This window comes from Bos mutus, chromosome 23 (assembly GCF_027580195.1).
Source record: "Bos mutus isolate GX-2022 chromosome 23, NWIPB_WYAK_1.1, whole genome shotgun sequence".
In the NCBI taxonomy this organism is placed as follows: Eukaryota; Metazoa; Chordata; class Mammalia; order Artiodactyla; family Bovidae; genus Bos; species Bos mutus.
Window position 1 is genome coordinate 12,432,792 of NC_091639.1, and position 21,285 is coordinate 12,454,076.

General features: G+C 41.2%; 1 protein-coding gene across 1 annotated transcript in view; it reads left to right on the top strand.

Moving 5' to 3' along the window:
• The window catches only part of CAP2 (cyclase associated actin cytoskeleton regulatory protein 2), a 140,111-nt gene that overhangs the window by 8,348 nt on the left and 110,478 nt on the right, over window positions 1–21,285 (top strand). The window contains exons 2-3 of the mRNA XM_005898225.3: window positions 15,244–15,365; window positions 19,318–19,418. Of these exons, the coding sequence (XP_005898287.1) occupies window positions 15,245–15,365; window positions 19,318–19,418 (222 nt within the window). The 5' untranslated portion in view covers window position 15,244. The remainder of the gene's footprint in view (window positions 1–15,243; window positions 15,366–19,317; window positions 19,419–21,285) is intronic.

A 21,285-nucleotide genomic window follows, 5' to 3' on the forward strand; every position in this document is an offset into this window, starting at 1 on the left:
CTTTTTTGATGATCCAGTGGATGTTGGGAGTTTGATCTCTGGTTCCTCTGCCTTTTCTAAAACCAGCTTGAACATCTGGAAGTTTATGGTTCACATACTGCTGAAGATTGAAAATAAGAGTCTGTGATGTGGCAAACCATTTCTGCAGGTTTAGTGTTGATAAATTAACTGATTCATTGCTTGATAGTGACTCCTTATTTTACTAGATTCAGAGATTTTTGAAAGGTCAAGTTCTTGATACTTGTGACACCTCTCCAAAGAGGATGATAGCCCAGTACATTTTATTTATTTATTTTCAGGCAGTTATGTTAATATCTTTATTCATTTTTCTTGTTCTTCACTTGGAGGCATTCTCTGTAATGCATTGCATTTGTGTATATGTATGTGTATAATAACCAGACAGATAGCACTCTGGATCTGTAAATGTATAGCTTTCTCCAAGTTTGGGAAGTTTTTGGCTGTTATTTTTTCAAGTATGTTTCCTACCTCAGTCTCTTTGTCCTCTCCAGAAATTCCAGTGACACTAATATCAAACCTTTTTGTATTATCCCACAGGCTTTTTAGGCTCAGTTCACTTTTTTGTCCCGAGAAGGCAGTGGCACCCCACTCCAGTACTCTTGCCTGGAAAATCCCGTGGACGGAGGAGCCTGGTAGGCTGCAGTCCATGGGGTCGCTAGGAGTCGGACACGACTGAGCAGCTTCACTTTCACTTTTCACTTTCATGCATTGGAGAAGGAAATGGCAACCCACTCCAGTGTTCTTGCCTGGAGAATCCCAGGCACGGGGGAGCCTGGTGGGCTGCCGTCTATGGGGTCACACAGAGTCGGACACAACTGAAGCGACTTAGCAGCAGCAGCGGCGGCGGCACTTTTTTCTTCAACTTTTTTCTCTTCTTTAGATGGGATAATATCTACATCAAGTTTATTGACATTTTCTTTGTCATCTCTGTGCTGCTTTTGATCCCATTCCATACATTTTGTACTTGTTATTGTATATTTCAGTTCTAAAATTTTCACTTGTTTCTTTCTTGTAGGTTTTGTGTCTCTGTTGAGAACTCTGATCTTTCAATTTATGTTGAGAGTGTTTACCTTCATTTCTTAGAACATAGTTAAAAACAGCTTCTGTAATCTATCTGATAATTTCAACATCTGTATCATCTTGGAGTTGGCATGTGATAATTGTCTTTTCTTTTAAGGGTTGACCATGTTCTCCTGGTCTCCTGCATGTTACTGATAATTTTTTTTTAACTGAATTCTGAACATTTTGAGTATTATGTTGTGAGACCTCTGGGTCCTTTTGAAATGCTCTGTGTTTTCTTTTACCAAGCAATCAACACAGTTCTATATTGCATCCTGTGGGAATGGTTCCAATATCAGTTCAGTTTTCAAAGCCTTTGCTCTGTTGCGTTGGATCCCATGGAAGCACTGTTTAGGGGTTAGTCTGGGACTTGAGCAGTGAGATTTGAGCAGAACTTAAATCGTAGTTCAGTTCTCAAAGCCTTTGGATCTGTCCTACACATACATAGCTCAGGGGTGAGACTGGGGGGTGTCCACTGGTTCATGTACAACGTCAGGGGACCCCCTTCTTCAGCTGTCTCCATTCTGAGATTCCTCCCACACTCCCCTTCCTCTGGGATCCTTTTGCTGCTCTTCTGGCCAGAAGGACTAGGTTTCTGTTGAGGTGTTAGCTACTTCTGCTGCTGCCGTTCAGTTTCCCCAAACAGGGGCCATCCTTAGGACAAAGAAGTAACAGAAAATAAGAGGGGAGAATGACAGGGATTCTGACTACACTCTTTGGATCACAAAGGGCCCTTTCCCTGCTCCTCTGGCAATACGATTAGGATTTTGGGGAGGTATTTTAGCTGTCTGTGCTGCTGCTTGCTCTTCTACCATGCAGTTCTCTGATGGGCAGCCACTCTTGGAAAAGAAAAAAGGGAAAAAACCCAAGCAATCCAGACTTTCCCTCACATCCTTCCATTTATATGGGCCTCCTTTTCAAGGCTTCTGATTGAAAAGAGGAGGGTTCTCTCAGAGATTTTTTTGTTTGTTTTTTCATTGGCCACACCATGCAGCGTGGATGACTACCCCGACCAGGGATCGAACCCACACTCCCTGCATTGGTGACGCAGAGTCTTAATCACTGGACCACCAGGGAAGCCCTCTCTCAGAGTTTTTGTTGCTTGTATCCTGTGTGCAGTTCCAACTGCAAGTCACCTCTGAAGAGAAAAGAGGAACAAGCCCAGAAATGCACTCCCAAATGGATTCCTTTTCCCAGTGTTGATTGCCCTTCTCAATACTCCTGCTGTTGTTTATCCTTCAGGGTCAGGAGTTGCCTCTTGCATTTGAACACAGTTTAGAGACAGGCTGTGGTGAGCATATTCCCTCTGAATGGTCTCTGGGAGCCCCTCCTCCTTTCTTACTCCCTTTTTCCACTTTTCCCCCATCCCTCACCATTCTTTCCTTTCTGCTTCTCTTTCTCTCTTTCCCCTTTACTCTAAGCTCCCAGGTCCAAAGAGCGAAAAAGAACTTTGCATCTTCTGGTGGTCCACAGCTCTATTTAAAAACTGATCTTGTCATAAGTAGTAAATCGAAGTCAAGTATGGAAGTGGTCAAGTATTTTGAACGTCAAGTATTTTGGCCCCTACAACTAGTTCCAGGAGTGAGGGGTGTGGCCATTCAGAGCAGCCTCTGGTCAAGTTTAATTACTACCTGTGACTTTGTAGGGAGATGAGAGTGCCAGAATCCCTCAGATTTAACCAGTTTTCAACCACCTCTTTAAAAAAAGAAGTACTTATTTTTGTTTTGTTTTTTGTAGCTTTGGTGGCAGTGGTGGTTTAGTTGCTAAGTTGTATATGACTCTTGCGACCCCATGACTGTAGCCTGCCAGGCTCCTCCATCCATGAGATACTCCAGGCAAGAATACTGGAGTCAGTTGCCATTTCCTTCTCCATTTTGTAGCTTTATTGAGGTATAATTTTGCATACCATAAAATTACCCACTTAAAGTGCACAATTCAATGTTATTAGTGCATTATACAACAGCCACCACAATCCTGGCTTAGATCGTTTCTATCTCTTCAAATAGAAATTTTGTACCCATTTGCAGTCACTCCCCATTTCTCTCCCCAGCCCCAAAGTGAAAGTGAAAGTCACTCAGTCGTGTCCAACTCTGCAACCTCATGGACTGTAGCCTGTCAGGCTCCCCGTCCATGGAATTCTCCAGGCCAGAGTACTGGAGTGGGTAGCTGTTCTCTTCTCTAGGGGTCTTCCCAACCCAGGATTTGAACCCAGGTATCCTACATTGCAGGTGGATTCTTTACCTTCTGAGCCACCAGGGAAGCCCCTCCCTAACCCAAGGCACCCACTAAACTACTTTCTGTCTCTACAGATTTGCTTTTTCTGGAAAGTCATATAAATGGAATTATACAATACACGGTCTTCTGTGTCTGCTTCTTTCACCAAGCATAGTGTTCTTGAGGTTTGTTTATGTGGTAGTATGTGTCCGTACTTCACTCCTTTTTATTGTTGAATAATACTCCATTGTACAGATGGACCACATTTTGTTCATTCATCTTTCAGTTGATGGACATTTGGGTTGTTTCCGTCTTGTGTGTGTGTGTGGCCATTGTGAATGATGTTGTCATAAACATTTGTGTACAAGTCTTTGTGTGTGTGCACACATTTTTCTTTTTTTAATGTTTATTTATTTGACTGGGTCTTAGTTATGGCATGTGAGATCTAGTTCCCTGCTACTGCTAAGCCCCTTCAGTCATGCCCGACTCTGTGCGACCCCATGGACTGCAGCCTACCAGGCTCCTCTGCCCATGGGATTCTCCAGGCAAGAGTACTGGAGTGGGGTGCCACTGCCTTCTCCACTAGTTCCCTGAGCAGGGATCAAACCCAGGCCCCCTGCATTGGGAGCAGGGAGTGTTTGCCTCTAGACCACTAGGGCCATCTCTGGATATATGTTTTCATCCCTCTTAAGTAGGTAAATATGAATAGAATGGCTGAACAGTATGGTAAAAATGTGCTTAACTTTTTAGGAAACTTCCAACCTTTTTCCACAGCAGCTGCACTATTTTACATTCCCACCGGCAATGTAGGAAGGTTCCAATTTCTTCATAACCTTACCAGCACTTGATATTGTTTGTCTCTTTGATTGTAACCATCCTAGTGGGTATTTTCAGTTCCCCTAGTGAAGGTATAACCCGGTGGTTACAGATAGAAAAGATAACCTGGTGTCGTTGTGGTGTCGTTTGATTAGGATTTTCCTGGTGACTTGATGTTGAGTGTTTTTATAGGCAGTGTTGGCTATTTGCATATCTTCTTTGGAAAAACGTCTCTTCAAATATTTTGCCCACTTTTAAGTTGGTGTACTTGTCTCCTTCTCATTGAGTTTCAGGTGTTCTTTATGTATTCTGGGTACAAGGCGAACAATACGTTTACTTTAAGGAGGAACAAAAGGTCCATGGAAGCCCTGCCTGGGCCCTGGTAGCCTGGCCAGGGGGGCTCCACCGTTCTTCTTTACCCAGTGCCAGAATGTGGCCCTGGGGGGAAGTCCTAGAAGCATCTCTTTGACCTCTCCCTCCTCCATGGCCTCAGCAGAGCAAAACAACAGCAAATAGAAAAGCTCAGGAATAGAAAGAGTTCTCAATAACATAGGAGTGCAGAAAGTGGGTGGGAAGGGAGAGCAATAGGTCTCCAGCAAAAGGTCCTTACTTCATGCTTAGCTAAGAGAGCACCTGCTTCAGGAATGGAATGTGTTAGGGATCTGCTCTGGTCCCAGTTAGCATTCAGAGTCTGTGATTTTATGTCTCTGTCCTTACGCAGCCCCGTCACCCCAAGTCAGGGCACAGCACCAGCCTTTAAGATATAGTTAGACGTCCCACACGGTTTCTGATTCCACTGGACTCTCTTCTGCTGAAATAGCCCAGTGCCCTGTGTCCTGGTGTTCTTCAGGGCCAGCTGTCCTTAACAGCCAAACCATCTGCTCCCCAGGGAAATCATGGTGCCTTGAAAATAGAATCTGTGTCTCATCCATATATGTAGCCCCGGGAACTCTGCTCAAGACACATACAATTATCATAAGTCCGAATGAAGAGGAAGGGATGAGTTCATGTATTGGAAGTGAGAAAACTGAGACTCAGGTTAAGCAGTCTACCCAGAGTCACACAGGTTGTCAATGAAGGGATTGGGTCTCAAATTAAGATTCTCTGATACCAAAAATACTTTTTCCACTAAGTCAAGTTATGAGTCCTAGCCTCTCATCTTCAGAGATTCCAACTTAGAGAAGAAGTATTTATACTAATAGACTGAACAGGGATGGTTCTGGGGAGTGATGCCACAGTGTGGAGAGGGCAAATGGGCTGAGGAGGTCATTTCTCTATGTGGTTTGTTTATGACGTCCTTCTGTACCCAACTCTGGATTTGGTGGACACGACAGGAAGTACTTCAAGGAAGGTTATCTCTGATGGGTAGGATGAGGGATGACCTCTTAGAGGGTTGGGATTCAAAGCCTGTGTGCATCAGGGCCTGAAGGGGTCCTGGAAGAAGTGGAAATGGCAGGACTGTAGTATAGAAGGGTTGTGGGGTTGTATTTGGGAAGGGATGAGTTGTCTCGCTGATGGACTCTTAGGAACCTGGTGAGTTGTAGTGATAGGGTGAGGGCCTTTTGAAAATCAAGCTAAAGTTTGCTTGTTTGCTTTTTTCTCTGCAGTGGAACATTGTTAGAGGCTTTATAGGAATCAGTTGGCTAACCAGGATCATACGCATTTTCTCCAGTTCTGTGAAAAATTTAAAGTGCTCTTTTATTCATGTAACTCTTTGATCTCTCCTCTTCTGATTCCACTGTTTCAGAGCTTAAAGACTCTTGAAACTTCTTTGCAGTAAAAAGAAAACAGTGGCTTTGAGACCTCCCTGGTGGTCCAGTGGCTAAGACTCCCACTCCCAATGCAGGGTACCTGGGTTCAAACCCTGGTTGGGAAACTAGATCCCACATGTCTCAGCTGAAAGATCCCACGTGCTGCAACCAAGGCCCGGCGCAGCCAAATAAAAAATATAAATACATATTTAAAAAATAATAAAAATGGTGACTTTTTTGCTGTTTGGTGAGAAACTGGCTCCAGATGGTCCCTTTGGAGACTAAGGGAAAGATGAAGGCAGGTACCTTGACAATGTGAATGTGTGTCTTATGGAACAACTCTCTGACTTGACTGAGCAGTGTCTGCTTGCAGCCTCCTACCACTACAGCTGGCAGGATGTGTATTTTAATTGCTCTTGATTTTCTATGTACGAGTATTTTCATAGCAGATAGTGGGGACTATCTTGATGAATGATACAGCGTATTTAGTGAGCCAGTCAATGAACGGATGAATAATGCCATGATTTGTTTCTTCTATACATACCATTACCCTAATTAGTAATAGTGAACCACAGGATCACTTCCCCCAGTGACTGGTAGGTTACAGAGGAAAGAACAGATAATTGTCTCAATAGTCTCAATAAAGAGAAACCACAATCTAGGAAAGTCTGGTGTGAAGATAGTTAACCAAATATTTTTGAATTTGGGTGAACTTATAGAGAAAGTCGGAGAAGGTGATGGCACCCCACTCCAGTACTCTTGCCTGGAAAATCCCATGGACGGAGGAGCCTGGTGGGCTGCAGTCCATGGGGTTGCTAAGAGTGGGACACGACTGAGAGACTTGAGTTTCACTTTTCACTTTCCTGCATTGGAGAAGGAAATGGCAACCCACTCCAGTGCTCTTGCCTGGAGAATCCCAGGGACGGGGGAGCCTGGTGGGCTGCCGTCTGTGGGGTCGCACAGAGTCGGACACGACTGAAGCGACTTAGCAGCAGCAGCAGCATAGAGAAAGTAGTCCATTGTGACTTTTTATTGTTTGCAGAGAGCTCACATAAAAGCCAACTGCCCAGCCTTACCCTAAGAAAAAGTTTGACAGTCTTCAATTTCCTGTCACTTCAAGTCTATTTTCTATTTAATGTTAGGCTCGTGATCTTTGAAATCCCTTGGATCTGGGTTTCTCTTATAGAGGAGAAACTCCCCATGAGTATTTCTGCATCTTTGGTCTAGTTAGAAGTTTAAACCAGCAACCCAGAAGACTTGGCTCTTTTATTAACCTGAAAATATTCCCAAAGTAGTATTTATTTGTTTTATGAATTTGCTGTGGGAAATTTATAAAACTGTATAGACAATATGGAGTTTTTTAAAAAATCTGAAAACCTAAAGAAAAAGAGCCATAGAGAGACTTCCCCAGTGGTCCAGTGGTTAAGACTCTCCCTTCCAATGCAGGGGGCATGGATTTGACCCCTGGTCAGGGAATTAAGGTCCCACATCCTACAGGGTGCAACTAAAAATTAAAAAGCAAACAAAACAACAACAGCAAAATGAACTATGGAAAACCAAAGGTTCACATTGGAGGGAGCAGGCATGCTCTTTCCTATCACGGGAGGAAGACACTGTAGGTCTCCGTAGGAAAAACTAATCTTGTGTCTCCTTTTAAATGGAAATTTCTTCTGCAAAAATCTGGCTTTCCACCTGATCTAGGATTATACCAGTGAGTGGGCAGGCGAGGGAAAGGCAGTGAGGGGTAGCCAATTAATTAGTCAATCAAAAAATATGTATAGAGTTCTCCATGCACCCAGCAGCATGCAGACTCAGTGGGAGATACAAAGAAAGTGAGATACAACCTCAGCCCATGGGAAGCTTGTACTGGTTTCCTTTTGAGGCAAGGTATACATGTGCTAGCAGAAAAAATGGCACGAGGAGGCATTTGCATTCAGCAGTCTGTCTCGTAGATACCAAGGGTGTAGTACAGACAAATAGGCTGCTATTCGGAGAAGGCAATGGCAAGCCACTCCAGTACTCTTGCCTAGAAAATCCCATGGACGGAGGAGCCTGGTAGGCTGCAGTCCATGGGGTCCCTACGAGTCGGATGCAACTGAGCAACTTCACTTTCACTTTTCACTTTCACACAATGGAGAAGGCAATGGCAACCCACTGCAGTGTTCCTGCCTGGAGAATCCCAGGGATGGCAGAGCCTGGTGGGCTGCCGTCTATGGGGTCGCACAGAGTCGGACACGACTGAAGCGACTTAGCAGCAGCAGCAGCAGCAGGCTGCTATTCTGGGCTTATCACTACTTCCTCTGTGCCATGGGGTTGTCAGTATTCAAGGTAGCTACGGAAGCTGCTTTTCATAACTGGTTAGACTGAGTAGCTAGGAATTTAGCAGACCTCTTGCCACCGAACATAAGATGGTTTGATAGAGAAAACAGGAGGGATGAAGGAGGGTGTTGTTTTTTTTTTTTTTCCCCAAAAAATAGTTCCACAGAGATGTCCTCAGAGGACTAACTAAAAGCAAAAGTCATATAAAAATGTTTGGGGTGGGGGGAAACTGTGACTATAAAATTACTAATTACACAGGAAAATTTTTGTTTTTGTAATAACCATTACACATAAGACTTGAGAAAATCTCTTTTAGAAATGTTGAAGGAATAAGTACATTGACAGAAGAAAGTGAAATGTTGAAAAAAATAATGATAAAGGTGTATTGACCTGAAGTTTTCAGCTAGTCATTTCCGTTGTTTAGATCTTCTAGATGATTGCTCAGTGTTTCAAGTTCATGACAGCTTGATGTAGCAGTGTGTAGGCTAACTATTCCCGTGAGAGCAAGGTGGAGATGGGAGATTTTCATGACAGTAGCTGACATGTCTGTCACTGACCTCGTGCCAGACTTTTTATGTTTTGGTATGCATGTTTATAGCAATCCTATGTACAGGTGGTAACTAAAGTAAAACCAAATTAAGCTCTTTTTCCAAAGTCCTCCAGCTAATAATTCCAAAGCCAGGCCACCTCTATGCTACCCCAGTTAAAGATGAGCAAAACAATTGAGACTTTATAAAAAGGTTAAAAAGTGTAGGGAACTCTCCCATTCTGGAAACCACTATGAAAAAAAGGATAGGAATACTGTTTCTCCTATGTTTTAAGTGTAGTCATTGTACTATTGGCATAACATTGGACACTGGACATAAAATTGGACTCTGTGTGTGTGTGTGTGAGAAGTCGCTTCAGTCATGTTGGACTCTGCGATCCTATGGATCGTAGCCCCCCAGGCTCCTCTGTCCGTGGGATTCTCCAGGCATAAATACTGGAGTGGGTTGCCATGCCCTCCTCCAGGGGATCTTCCCAACCCAGGAATCAAAACTATGTCTCTTGTATCTCCCTGCATTGGCAGGTGGGTTCTTTACCACTAGCACCACCTGAGAAGCCCTAAAGGTAAATAATATTAGGAACTAAATATCTGCAATTTAACAATGGGTTTTGTAAGATGACCAATGAGGGAAAAAAAATAGTATTTTTAAACATTAACAGCTGGATTTCCCTGGGGGCTCAGTGGTAAAGAATCCACCTGTCACTGCAGGACACACAAATTTGATCCCTGGTCTGGGAAGATCCCACATGCCTCAAAGCGACTAAGCCTATGCACCACGACTGTTGAGCCTGTGCTCCAGCGCAGGAGCCACAGCTAGTGAGCCCATGTGCCCTAGAGCCAGTGCTCTGCAACGAGAGGAGCCGCCACAACGGGAAGCTCGCAAACGGCAACTGTTGAGTAGCCCTCGCTTGCCGCAACTAGACAAAAGCCCACACAGCAGCGAAGACCCAGCACATCCAAAAACAAATAAGTAAATAAAAACAATGACAGCTACCTCTCCTCCTAGGAAACTGTCTCCAGAACACCTTATTATTCCAAGAACAGTATATGAGAAAATACTGATCAGCTGTATTCTTACTGAAGTGCATGAAGTTTTTGTAAATGTATGCAGTTGATGTAAGAGAAGTTTGAATTGTTTAAATATTTAGAATGCTAACTTCTTTGTTTGAAAACAAATAGACTTGTTTTATTAACTCACCCAGAGACAAACTATATGCACTGTTCATTCTCCAATCTTTTCTACACTCCTGAAAATCATTGATAAGAAAATATTTGGGGACAAAAAATGTTTGATCAACAACAGAGCACATCATCATGAAAATTCAAAACACTGGGGATAAAGAGAAGATCCCATAAACTTCCTCCAGAAAGGAAAACACGGATTACATCCGAAGGAAGAAGGATCAGAATGGCTTTGGACTTAGCAGCAGCCGCCTAGGAAGCTAGAAGAGAATGGAGTGAAAACTTCAAAATTGCAAGGAAAATTTCCAGCCTAGAATTCTATACTCTACCAAACCAGTAGTCACATGTGAGGGCAAAGTATAGATATTATCAGACTACTAAGGTCTCAAAAAAATTGCCCTTTTATGTACATGTTTTCGAGGGTAATACTCTTCCCAGGTAAGAAAGTATCTCAAGAAAGAGGAAGATGTAAAATTCAAGCAACAGGTGATACTGCACTGGAGGGAGAGGAGGGAGAGTGAAGGTAGAGGCGGACCCCAGGGGACAGGTGTGTAGCAGGCCTGCAGAGCAGTCTTGCAGTTGGAGTGATCTCCAGAAGAGATGCCTCTGAAAAGAAAAAGCTAAGACAATTCCGAGTGTGTTTGGCCCTGTGGAAAGGAGACTTATTCAACTCCTGGAAAAGCTTGGAGATGAGTGATTAAGTGTAAAGAAAACTGAGAAGCTGAACATCATAGCTGTAGGAAAACAGGTTGTGCAAAAATGGAACGCGATCTTAGCATACCTCATGACGCAGCTGTGAATAGTCATAATTGTTTCAACACTGATGACGAGTCACAGAAAAATTGTGATATCATAGTGTTGGGAGGATGGGACAAGAGGAAATGTGCATTGATGTGCTGGTGGAGATTAAGCAAGAGAAAAGTAAACGCTCATGTTTCTGGAGGGAACTCAATGGATAATGCCTAAAACTGAAGGAAACAAACAAGACGTAGAGATAGAACCATGCTACTTAGAGACAAGGAGGTAATTACTAAAAGAAACAGCTGAAATAATTGAACATGGTTGACTCTTAAGGCAAAAAATGGAAGAAGGCATTCAGGGGACTGTTGTGGTTTTTGTGATAAGCCTTGTAGAATTACTGACTCTACGTTATGTGCATTCTTTGATAAAAATAAAAAACTTTTTAAAAAGTAAGGGGTAATTCAGATAAGAGAAAATGACAAGGATGAGTTACCATTCCCATTATAAAGAAATTCAAAATAAAATACTTAAAAATTAATACAAAATAAGAAATTAAGATTCATCTCAGGTATAATTTCCTAAACATTCAGAAGAGACAGTCATGTAATTCCATGTTCCTCTCCCTTTTTTTTCCCACCCATCCTCACTCTCTGGTCAAATGTTTGGGCTTCTTCTCTGTAAGCTGTAGGTTATAGGGGAACTTCAGCTTAGAGTTGGCTTCTACTTGAGTTAGAATGACTAGAAAATGTGGAGGCCAAGTTTGAGCTGTATTGTCTAAGCCAGTCTCTTGGTTGTCCAGCTGTGTATCTGGTTTCTCTTTGCATCTCCTCAGAGTCTTAGAATATCTCAGCTTCAGCCATTCTGCCCTGTCTCCCTCCTCTGCTGGCTTCCTGACCCAGGCTCATCTGTCTGTCCACCTGGCCTTGACACATTCCTTCCTCTGACCCTGCTGCCTACATTTGCTTTGACCGTCCTCTCCACTTCCTCAGCCTAATTCTTAATTCCTGGCTCCCCACCTCCTCATCTGAACGTGGATAAATCCACTTTGGAGAACCAAGGCGAATGGAACTGCCTGGGAGGAATGTGGAGAATCTGTAGCTCTGTCCTTTCTTCATTCTTGAGAGCCCAGCTGCCAGCTGAGCGCACATGTGGGGGAAGTGTGTGTGTGTGTGTGTGGTGTGGTGTGGTATGGGGCAGTGCGGGGGTGGGGGGTGAGTGGGGAGGAGAAGAGAGCACAGCCGTCTTGGACTCCGTCATTTGCCCTGGGAATGCTCGTGTATTTTTGATATCCTGGTGTCGTCTTTCTTTTATTTGTTCTGCATGTCTCTTAGATACCGGTCTAAAATTTAAAACCCAGAGGCATCTTTCCAGCTTCCTTGCATGAGCACTGTTTTGACCTCTTAAGAGGCCATGGCCAGACTTCAGCTCCTGGTGATCTTACATGAAGTGACATCTGATTCGCTTTTAGACTGCATTCCACACCAATCTGCCCGGCCCTGCAGTTTATGGGCTCACTCCTGTTGTCTTTCAACATATGGAGCACTGTGAGATAGTGTGAGTTTGAATCTTGTCAGGGAGGCTGATTAAGCCACCATCAGGGACAGCAGTCCTATGTGTGAAATGTCCCAGGCCTTCCCAAACAGCTCTGGGAGCGGCTGGGGGTGGTTAGTGCTTCTCCATTGAGGGGCAGAGAGACCTTGCTAACAAAGCAAACACATTGTTTTTGTATCACGGGCGAGGTCCACGGTGGTAACATTTGGCACGTTGAGTAACAGGGAACATAGATAACTGTGAACAGATGGGCAACTATTAAAAGATCCAGGGGCTTTTATCATTTCTCAGTTGGCCTTCACCCACCTACAGGATACCCAGTTCCCTTGTTAAATTACATAAAGAGCGCAAATAAATTTCTTCTCCCTCCTCTTTTTTTTTTTTTTTTTTTTTCAATTGCGATGGAAGCAAAAGCTCTGACGTTGAAGAAGAGAATAGATGAGAAACTTCTAATTTTGAATCCCCTTGGGATTAGATGCTGATTTCAGCTGCACACAGAACACTGCCCCATATTTTTAAAGAGTAGCTGCTGGCAGTTTCAGAGGCGATGACTTTCCAAAATAGACAGTGAACTCCCCTGTCTGTATCTGGTGACCATCTGACATTTGGGACACAGACTTACAGAGCCATCCACGTGTTTTGATGCGTATAACCTCGCTGTTAGAAAATGGCAGTGGCATGTCATTAAGCTTATGCTCAGAACTAATGGAATACAAAATACAAAAAAGAAACACCTTACCTGGTTCCCAGAAGCAGTGGAAAATATTTACACATCTTAGAGCAATGAGATTTCTCCGCACTCTGGGGAAGTGTTGTCTCTGGCATAGGAGTGTGCTAGTCCTCTTTGGCTCAGGATGATACTTGGAGAGCTCATGAGAGAAGAAGTGGGACTTCCCTGGTAGTCCGGTGATTAAGACTTTGCCTTCCAATGCAGGGGCTGTGGGTTTGATCTTCGGAAGCTAAGATCCCACATGCCTCATGGCCAGAAAACCAAAACATGAAACAGAAACAATATTGTAACAGACTCAGTAAAGACTTGAAAAGAAAGAGTGAGAAGTCCAGACACTGATTGAGATGAGACATGTCTTCCTCTGTCTGGGGCAGCAGCCTGATTTTGCCCAAAGCAGTCATAGGTTGGTACGGTCAGTTATGGTACATATACCTGAATCTGATGAACCTGGCCAAATTAGATTGGGTTAATCAGAGGTGGCCTTAACAACATTACATTCCAGGGCCAGTAATTTTAAAGTATATCCTCTGTGGGCCTCTTGGTGGTTCAGTGGGAAAGAATCTGCCTGCCAATGTAGGAAACCCAGATTGGATTCCTGGGTCAGGAAGATCGCCGGGAGAAAGAATGGCTACCCACTCCAGTATTCTTGCCTGGGAAGTTCCATAGACAGAGGCGCCTGGACGGGCTACAGTCCATGGGGTCGCAAAGACTCAGACACAACTGAGCGACTGAGTACACACACACATGTACACTAAGTGTAGCTATCGAAGATCTGTTTGAACGCAGGAGGGGTAGATACCCAGCCCACTTTTATTCTCAGTCCCTTAGCTTCGAAACCAATTTATCCCAGCTAGGAGTGTTGGGTAGCTAAAGATCCATGTGTCCAAAAACAACCCCAACAAAATCTAAATTTTATTCTAAAAATAACCAGCGGAAAATGGAAATAACCATTTTTATTATTTTATTTATCTGTTCATGTATTTTTTACTGTTAGTTTTGGCTCTGCTGGGTCTTCGTTGCTGGATTTTTCTAGCTGCAGTGCAGACTTAGTTGCCTGATGGTATGTGGAATCCTCCTGGAACAAACGTTGAGCCTGTGTCCCTGGCATTGGCAGGCAGACTCCCAATCCCTGGACCACCAGGGATGTTCTCTCATTCTGATTATTTTAAACTAAGACCTACACTATTAAAAAATAATTTAAAACAATTAACACTGAAGCCAATGATAATAAGTAGAAGACAGCCCTTGGAGGGAATGGCATCTGTTGCCAAATGATACAGTTTGATAAACGCATACTTCTTCTGTGCTGGGCTCTTTGGTTTAAGATAATTGAGTAAGCAAGGGTTATCACTGGGTTTAGTGTCCCCTGTAGAATTATACTTTAACAGAATTATTGGAAATAGATAAAACATGCTGACACCATTTAGCAGGAATGTTGGTAATGTTAATTATGAGATATATGTTCATGGGATTTTTTTCTCTTCCTTATTTTTTAAATTATGAAAGTATGATAGCACATTTATAGGAGACTTGGAAAATACAGAACACAGTTACATATAGTTCTTATATATTACAATTATTTTTAAGTAGATAAATTGAGATTTTTAGTTGGAGTTTGAGTATCAAACTCTCAAAAATTAAGAGAACAAATATACAGAAAAGTAGAAGGATATAGTAGACCTGAAAAGCACCATGAACCAATTCAACATAATTAAGATTTATATAATTTTCACACAATAGTAGGATATAAATTCTATTCAAGTTCCCATAGGCTATAAACTAGGAGAAACTGGAACATATCCAGGGACATAAAACAAGGCACAAAATTTTCATGGTCTGAAGGTATTGAAATCATACAGAGTCTGTTCTCTTATCACTATGGAATTATGTTAGAAATCAATATCAAAAGATATTTGAAAATAACCCACATATTTTCAAGTGCAATGGTTCACAGTCTTTTAAGTAAATGTTATGCATCAATTCATCGTAGAATAAAGAAGCATCCATGGAGACACATGATAATGGTATAGAGAGTGAATATTTGTGTATTGCAATATGATTCTTATAAACATCCCTGAATTGAATAGAAAATAAGATGAGCTCAATGTAATTAGTTTTTATTCTGCTGTAAGTTTTATGTTTTTTTGAATTTCACCTATTTCCCTGACATATAAAAATACTCTCGAGGTAATTAAAGCCATAGCCATTCCGAATAATTTTTATTTTCCTTCTCGCTGCTGTTAAGTTTAATGGTGTCAGCTTGCTAATCCTCCCTGATGCTCACATGGCCTCCATTTGTGCCGGCATTTTCCTAGGATGGCAGAGATGCAGGGGCTCATGGAAAGACTGGAGCGGGCTGTCGGCCGGCTGGAGTTGCTGTCTGCAGGGTCACATAGGCCTCCTGGGGACTGCGGGGAAATTAACGGTGTCAACGGAGGTAGGACTACACAGTTGTCATTACTGGTCTCTTTGTGGGTCACTTTGTTTCCATCATTGAGTTTTCATGAAACATTTCTATGAACTTTAACTCCTCCATTTCTTCCTTTCCATGTGACCATGACGTTAACCAGATGCAAGCGATCCCCCCCAAAAAGAAAAAGAAAGTCTCAATCCACAGTCCACAAAAATTACCTCTATCTGTGCCTGTTAACAGTACAATGCATGAGCTGAATGTTATTATTCTTTTCTTTTTGTGTTTATACTGCTCTTCCACATTCAGTGACTAAGTATATTATCTAAGTCATTATCAAAAAGAAGCTAATGTTCTCTATTAGACTGTAAATTGGAAGAAATTATCATTCTGTGCATTTTAATTTTAAAGAGAACAAGTCATTAAGTGTAAGAACTACAGTTTTGAAGGAAGAGAATCTGATGTGAAACCAAATATTATTTCGAGGTAGCATGATCACATCACATTGCTTTACGTTTACCATTCCTCACCAAATATGTTTTTAAAATTATATGCTAATGCCACACATTTTTAAAAAGAGTTAAAAAATAATGTGAACAAACATATAAAAAGTTAACTACTTCTTTAAAAAGATACTATGCGTGGCCAAATCTGTTATCTACAGTAATTTTTCCAAATTCTTTTTGTCTAAGGTTGCAGATTTAGCAAATAAGAATACAAGACACCCAGTTAAATTTGCATTTCAGACAAACTACCTTTTTTTGGTTGAAGTGTATTCTGAATACTGCATGGGATATACTGCATGATACATACTTCCTCTTAAAATTTATTCTGTGTTTATTTGAAATTCAAATATAAATGGACAATCTGTATTTAATCTGGCAACTCTATTCTTGTCTCACACCCATTGCTTCCGTATCTGACCCATTTTGAATTTTGTCAGTCTTTTGGGGCTTGAGAAAAGCCTTGGGGAAGAGGGGGCTTCAGAAAAAAAAGCTTTCACTGGGCAAGATCCACATTGGTGCTTCTAGAATTTCAAGCGTATTTGGAGCTGTGCCTTGCATTACATGCCCTGGGACAGAAATTACTGTGTGAACACAAATGCACAGGCTGGGTTTTTCCCCCCTCCCTACCCCTCAAACATAATGAAAATTAAAATGCCCTGAATGAATTGAAAGGGGATGTTGTTTAAGGGAAAGCTGCCAGGGGCCTGTAAGTTTTTTCCGCATCAAATGAGACACATCTATGATTTCATTTTAAGCTTCTTTTTGTTAACTATACAGTTGGAATATGAGATTCAATAGACTTTATTTGTAAGGAAATATTTTCGTGTTCTTCTTCAGTGACTTTGTTTCCTTATGCCTTTGGCATCAGGTGATCAAAAGACATTTCTGAGATTGCTGCCCACAAATATAAAGCCTGTGAATACATAAAATAAACTCCAACTCCCAGGAGGCTGTGTAGTGTTGCTGAGTTAAGGAAAAAAGAAACCCCAATAATTCAAACCTCACTTACACACAGAGGTACTAGACTGCTTTGTACTTTCTTCATAGAAGAAGAATTTCCTGGGGAAATTAATAAGCTAAGCAAATTTGGAAGGCATATACTTAAATTACTTAAATATTTAAACACAGTTTCTAGTATAACAAAACATTCCAAACCAGTTATTAAAGTTCTCTTAAAAAAAACTTAGCCAGCAGTTTACTATCCTATTGATAGTATGAAATGAAGACAGGTACTTGGTTAGTAGGATAATTAGTAAAAGGTCTGAATGATGTCCATCCTTAAAATCTTTTCTTATCCTGAACAACATCACTTCCACTTCTTCTAAATTAGTCAGCTTTGGTAATTTTCTAAATTTTATTTTTAACAAATCCTTAAAGACAATCTTCTCACCTTCATTTACACCTTCAAATGTAAACACCATCATTACAATAATGTTATAACTAAGGTTAATTTTTTTAATTTAGAAAGAAACTTGTAGAAGGAACCAGTTCATTACAGATCCATAGTATGCACAGATCAAAGAACTGCCCTATGAGACTGGTGTTATGTTGTGTTTTATGATGTGTTTTTTGCTTACTTTGACAATCAGGTAAGTTAGGCTCAATTCTTGAAGAAATATTTTCATGCCTGCCAATTGACAAGTACTGTGGTAGATGCAGGGGCATCTAAGATGAATTATACACAGTCCTAAATCTTCCAAAATCTTTGGTCTCAATGCATTACTATTCTGGGCCTCAAATGCTTTGATTAAGAGATGCTCAAAGGATGCAGACTTGGGAGAAAGACAGGTCATTAAAGGCTGCCCGGAGGAGGTGTGAGCAGAGCTGAGTGATGAAAGGAAATTGAAAAATATTCCCTTTTATCATTGTCCCTTCTGCTATGTAGAGGCCTCCATCACATTTTAAAACCTTTTCCCACTTTAAACACTAAGCAGAGACCCCTCAGACCTCTTCTACGGCAACAAACAGGTTTATCTGTTTCCAAATGGATCCGCGAGGAATCTTTGGGTTTGCACCTCTTTTATGTTATAGAAGTTGGTACACACTGCATTTTAAACTTAGGATGATAACTCAGCTTCAGTACCCTGCCTAAAAGTGAGACTTAGAAGTAGGTGCAGAGAACTGTGCACAGCTGTTTCCATCACTTTCTGGGCCTGTGGAAAGGGCAACTGGGAACCAGGGAAAAGGAAGGAAATTTATCCTATGCATTTATGAGCTTGGATATTTCTGTCCAGTATAAGAATGGGACTCCTAAGTTTGACTTTGAATCTTATAAGGCTGTACTGCTGAATTTGTCAGTATTATCTTTCTCAACATTAGAGATGCTGTCAGGGACTTAGACAAAAGTTTTTTTAATGAAAAGTCAGGGAAAGAAATACAGAGCACCCCAGTTTGGGCCATTGCCCCTTTAGCTTTAGAGTAATTTAGCAGATCCGAATTCACTGTGGGTTAGCGCACCAGTCATTTTTACACCCACCCTCAATGTTGCTCTCCCCCTGGGAAGTGAAGGAGGAAGTAAATAAATGTGTGAAATCAACTGTCTTCCTACTTTGCCCAGCATTCATTATTACCTTTTAATTGTCCTGAATAATCTTGGTAACTATGTGCAAGGTCATTATAGAACTTGGATAGGTCAGTGTAGAAGTAAGTACACTGGCTTTGGATTCAGAAGGTGTGATCAGTTTTTGGATCTGCCACTTCCTTGGTGTATAGCCCTTAACAAGTCACATCTCTGTTTGCATCTTCATTTCCTCGTCGGTCAAAGTGTGACAGTGCTACCTACCTCATGGGTTTGGGGGAGAATCAAGTGAAAGCATGCAGGTGAAAGTACCTACTCAACGAAGTATGTCAGAAAGAGAAAAACACGTATTGTATATTAATGCATATGTATGAAATCCAGAAAGAAGGTACAGATGAACCTGTTTCCAGGGCAGGAATAGAGATGCAGATGTAGAGAATGAACATGTGGCTCCAGGAGCCAGGGAGGAGAGGGTGGGACAAATTGGGAGATTGGGATTGATGAATATACACTACCATGTGTGAAATAATTAGCTGGTGGGAACCTGCTGTGTATAGCACAGTGAGCTCAGCTCTGTGATGACCTAGAAGGGTGAGATTGGGTGGGTGAGAGGGAGGCTCAAGAAGGGGATATATGTGTATATATAGCTGATTTACTTCATTGTACAGCAGAAACCAACACAACATTGTAAAGCAATTATATTCCAATTAAAAGATTTTTTAAAAAGAAAGTACTTATTCAGGAGGACAAAAATAGAGGAAAACAAAAAAATTAGGAAAACACTGCTTTCTTGAGCCATTGAGAAGTGTTTAATAAGTACTGATTGGGTGAATGAATGAATTAGTGAATAGAAAGAAAATGATGTGGATGGCATGAGACTTATCTATTACTTATGGCAAAGCAGTTCCAGCTTTCACTAAATTACCAGGGAATAACACAATGTTCCTTTCTAAAGGTGTGGCACCCTCTGTGGAGGCCTTCGACAAGCTGATGAACAGCATGGTGGCTGAGTTTTTAAAGAAGAGTAGGATCCTGGCTGGTGACGTGGAGACCCATGTGAGTACTTTCCTCTGTTGTACTCTGTGGAAAGATTGACTGCTATTAAAATATTTTTAAAATAATGGTCATAACCAGGGCTGGCAAAGGATGGAGGGATTGAGACCCCTGTGTGCTGCTGGTGGGAATGTAAAAGGTGCAGCCCATATGGAAAACAATATGGCAGAACATTAAAAACAGAATTAACGTATGATCCAGCCATTTTACTTCTGGATATAGACCCCAGAGAATTGAAAGCAATATCTCAAAGAGATATTTGTATATCCATGTTCGTAGCAGCATTATTCACAGTAGCCAACATGTGGAAGCAACCTACGTTTCTGTTGACAGATGAATGGATAAACAAAATGTGGTCTGTGCATACGATGGAATATTATTCTTTCATAAAAGAGGAAATTCTCACACAATGAAAACATGGATGAACCTTGAGGACGTTATGCTAAGTAAAATAAGCCTGTCACAAAAAGACACTGTATTGGGGAATTCCCTGGCAGTCCACTGGTTAGGAACTGGCACTCTCACCGGTTGGGGAACTACAGTCCCACAAGCCACGTGACATGGCCGGAAAAAGAAAAAAAGGTACTTATGATTTCATTTATATGAGGTATTTAGAGAAGTCAAACTCAAAGAAACAAAAAGTAGAATGGTGGTTGCCAGGGGCTAGAGGGAAGGATAAAAACAGGAATTTGTTTAATGGGTATTGTTTTACTTCTGTGATGCATACTAAACTCCAGAAGAAATGCTGGCAGTCTGATGCATAACAATGTGAATATACTCAACACTAAAGAACTGTATGCTTTAGAAATGGTTAATGTGATACATTTTGCATTATGTCTATTTTACCACAATTGTTTTTTAAACTGCAGCTTGAGGAAAAGCAGAGTTGTAGAATTTGATTGGTAGAGACTTTTAATGCTATCTAGGCCAGCCTCCCGGTTTAGACACTTTCTATACATTTAAAAAATCTTTAGCATTTTCCCTGAGGCTAGACATTGTTTGAGTCCTTTTAATGAAAATAAAAGCCAAACCAATTAACAACCTAAAAGAAAAAAAAAATTTATTCAGGTACTTTTTATTCATTTGCCTTTGTTTCTTGCAAGGATTGAATTTAAAATCCATCTGCTTATAGATTTCTCAGCAAGAAAGCATCCCGGCAAAACCATTTTCAGTATAGACTCACAGAAAATCTGATTCTTGAATAAAGTTGTGGTTTGCAGTTTAAAAAAAAAAAAAACACTCTTTTTGCTCCTTCTTCAATTAGACATTATACGCAACACTCAATACCAGTCTTCCAGGGGATCTGGTAACTCAGATTATACCCTTGGTTCCAGAATTGTAATTAAATAGGTGTTTATCTCATCACATTTGCAATGTATTTGCTCATCACATCTAAGAGAAATGAAGATCAGTCTCATGGACCTTTTTATTAAATATTCCTGTTGAAATCCTCACAGGCAAAAGAAAGGAAGCTCTGATATGCAGGAGTTCTAGAAGAGTCTGTGTAGTAAGACCTACTTGAGATGTATCACAGAACTCTAGAATTGCTCTGGTTTGTTCTTGAGCTTGATGTCTGTGTTTACAGAAACCTGGTCTGCAGTAACATGGTGGCTGAGCTTCTGATATGTTGACTCATGATTGTACTTGAAATCTAACATATAAAATGGAGTATCAGCCCCAAGACCTTAAAGAGATATAATTGAAGAACAGTTTACTCTCTTGAAAACTATTATAATAATTATTATAATTAGTATTGTTACCATTAATATTGACATTATATTATATATAATGTGTACTTCTGAGGTACACAGTACATTATAATTCTTATTAGTAATGTCACAAAATTCTATGTAGTGTTCTTTTACTGGGG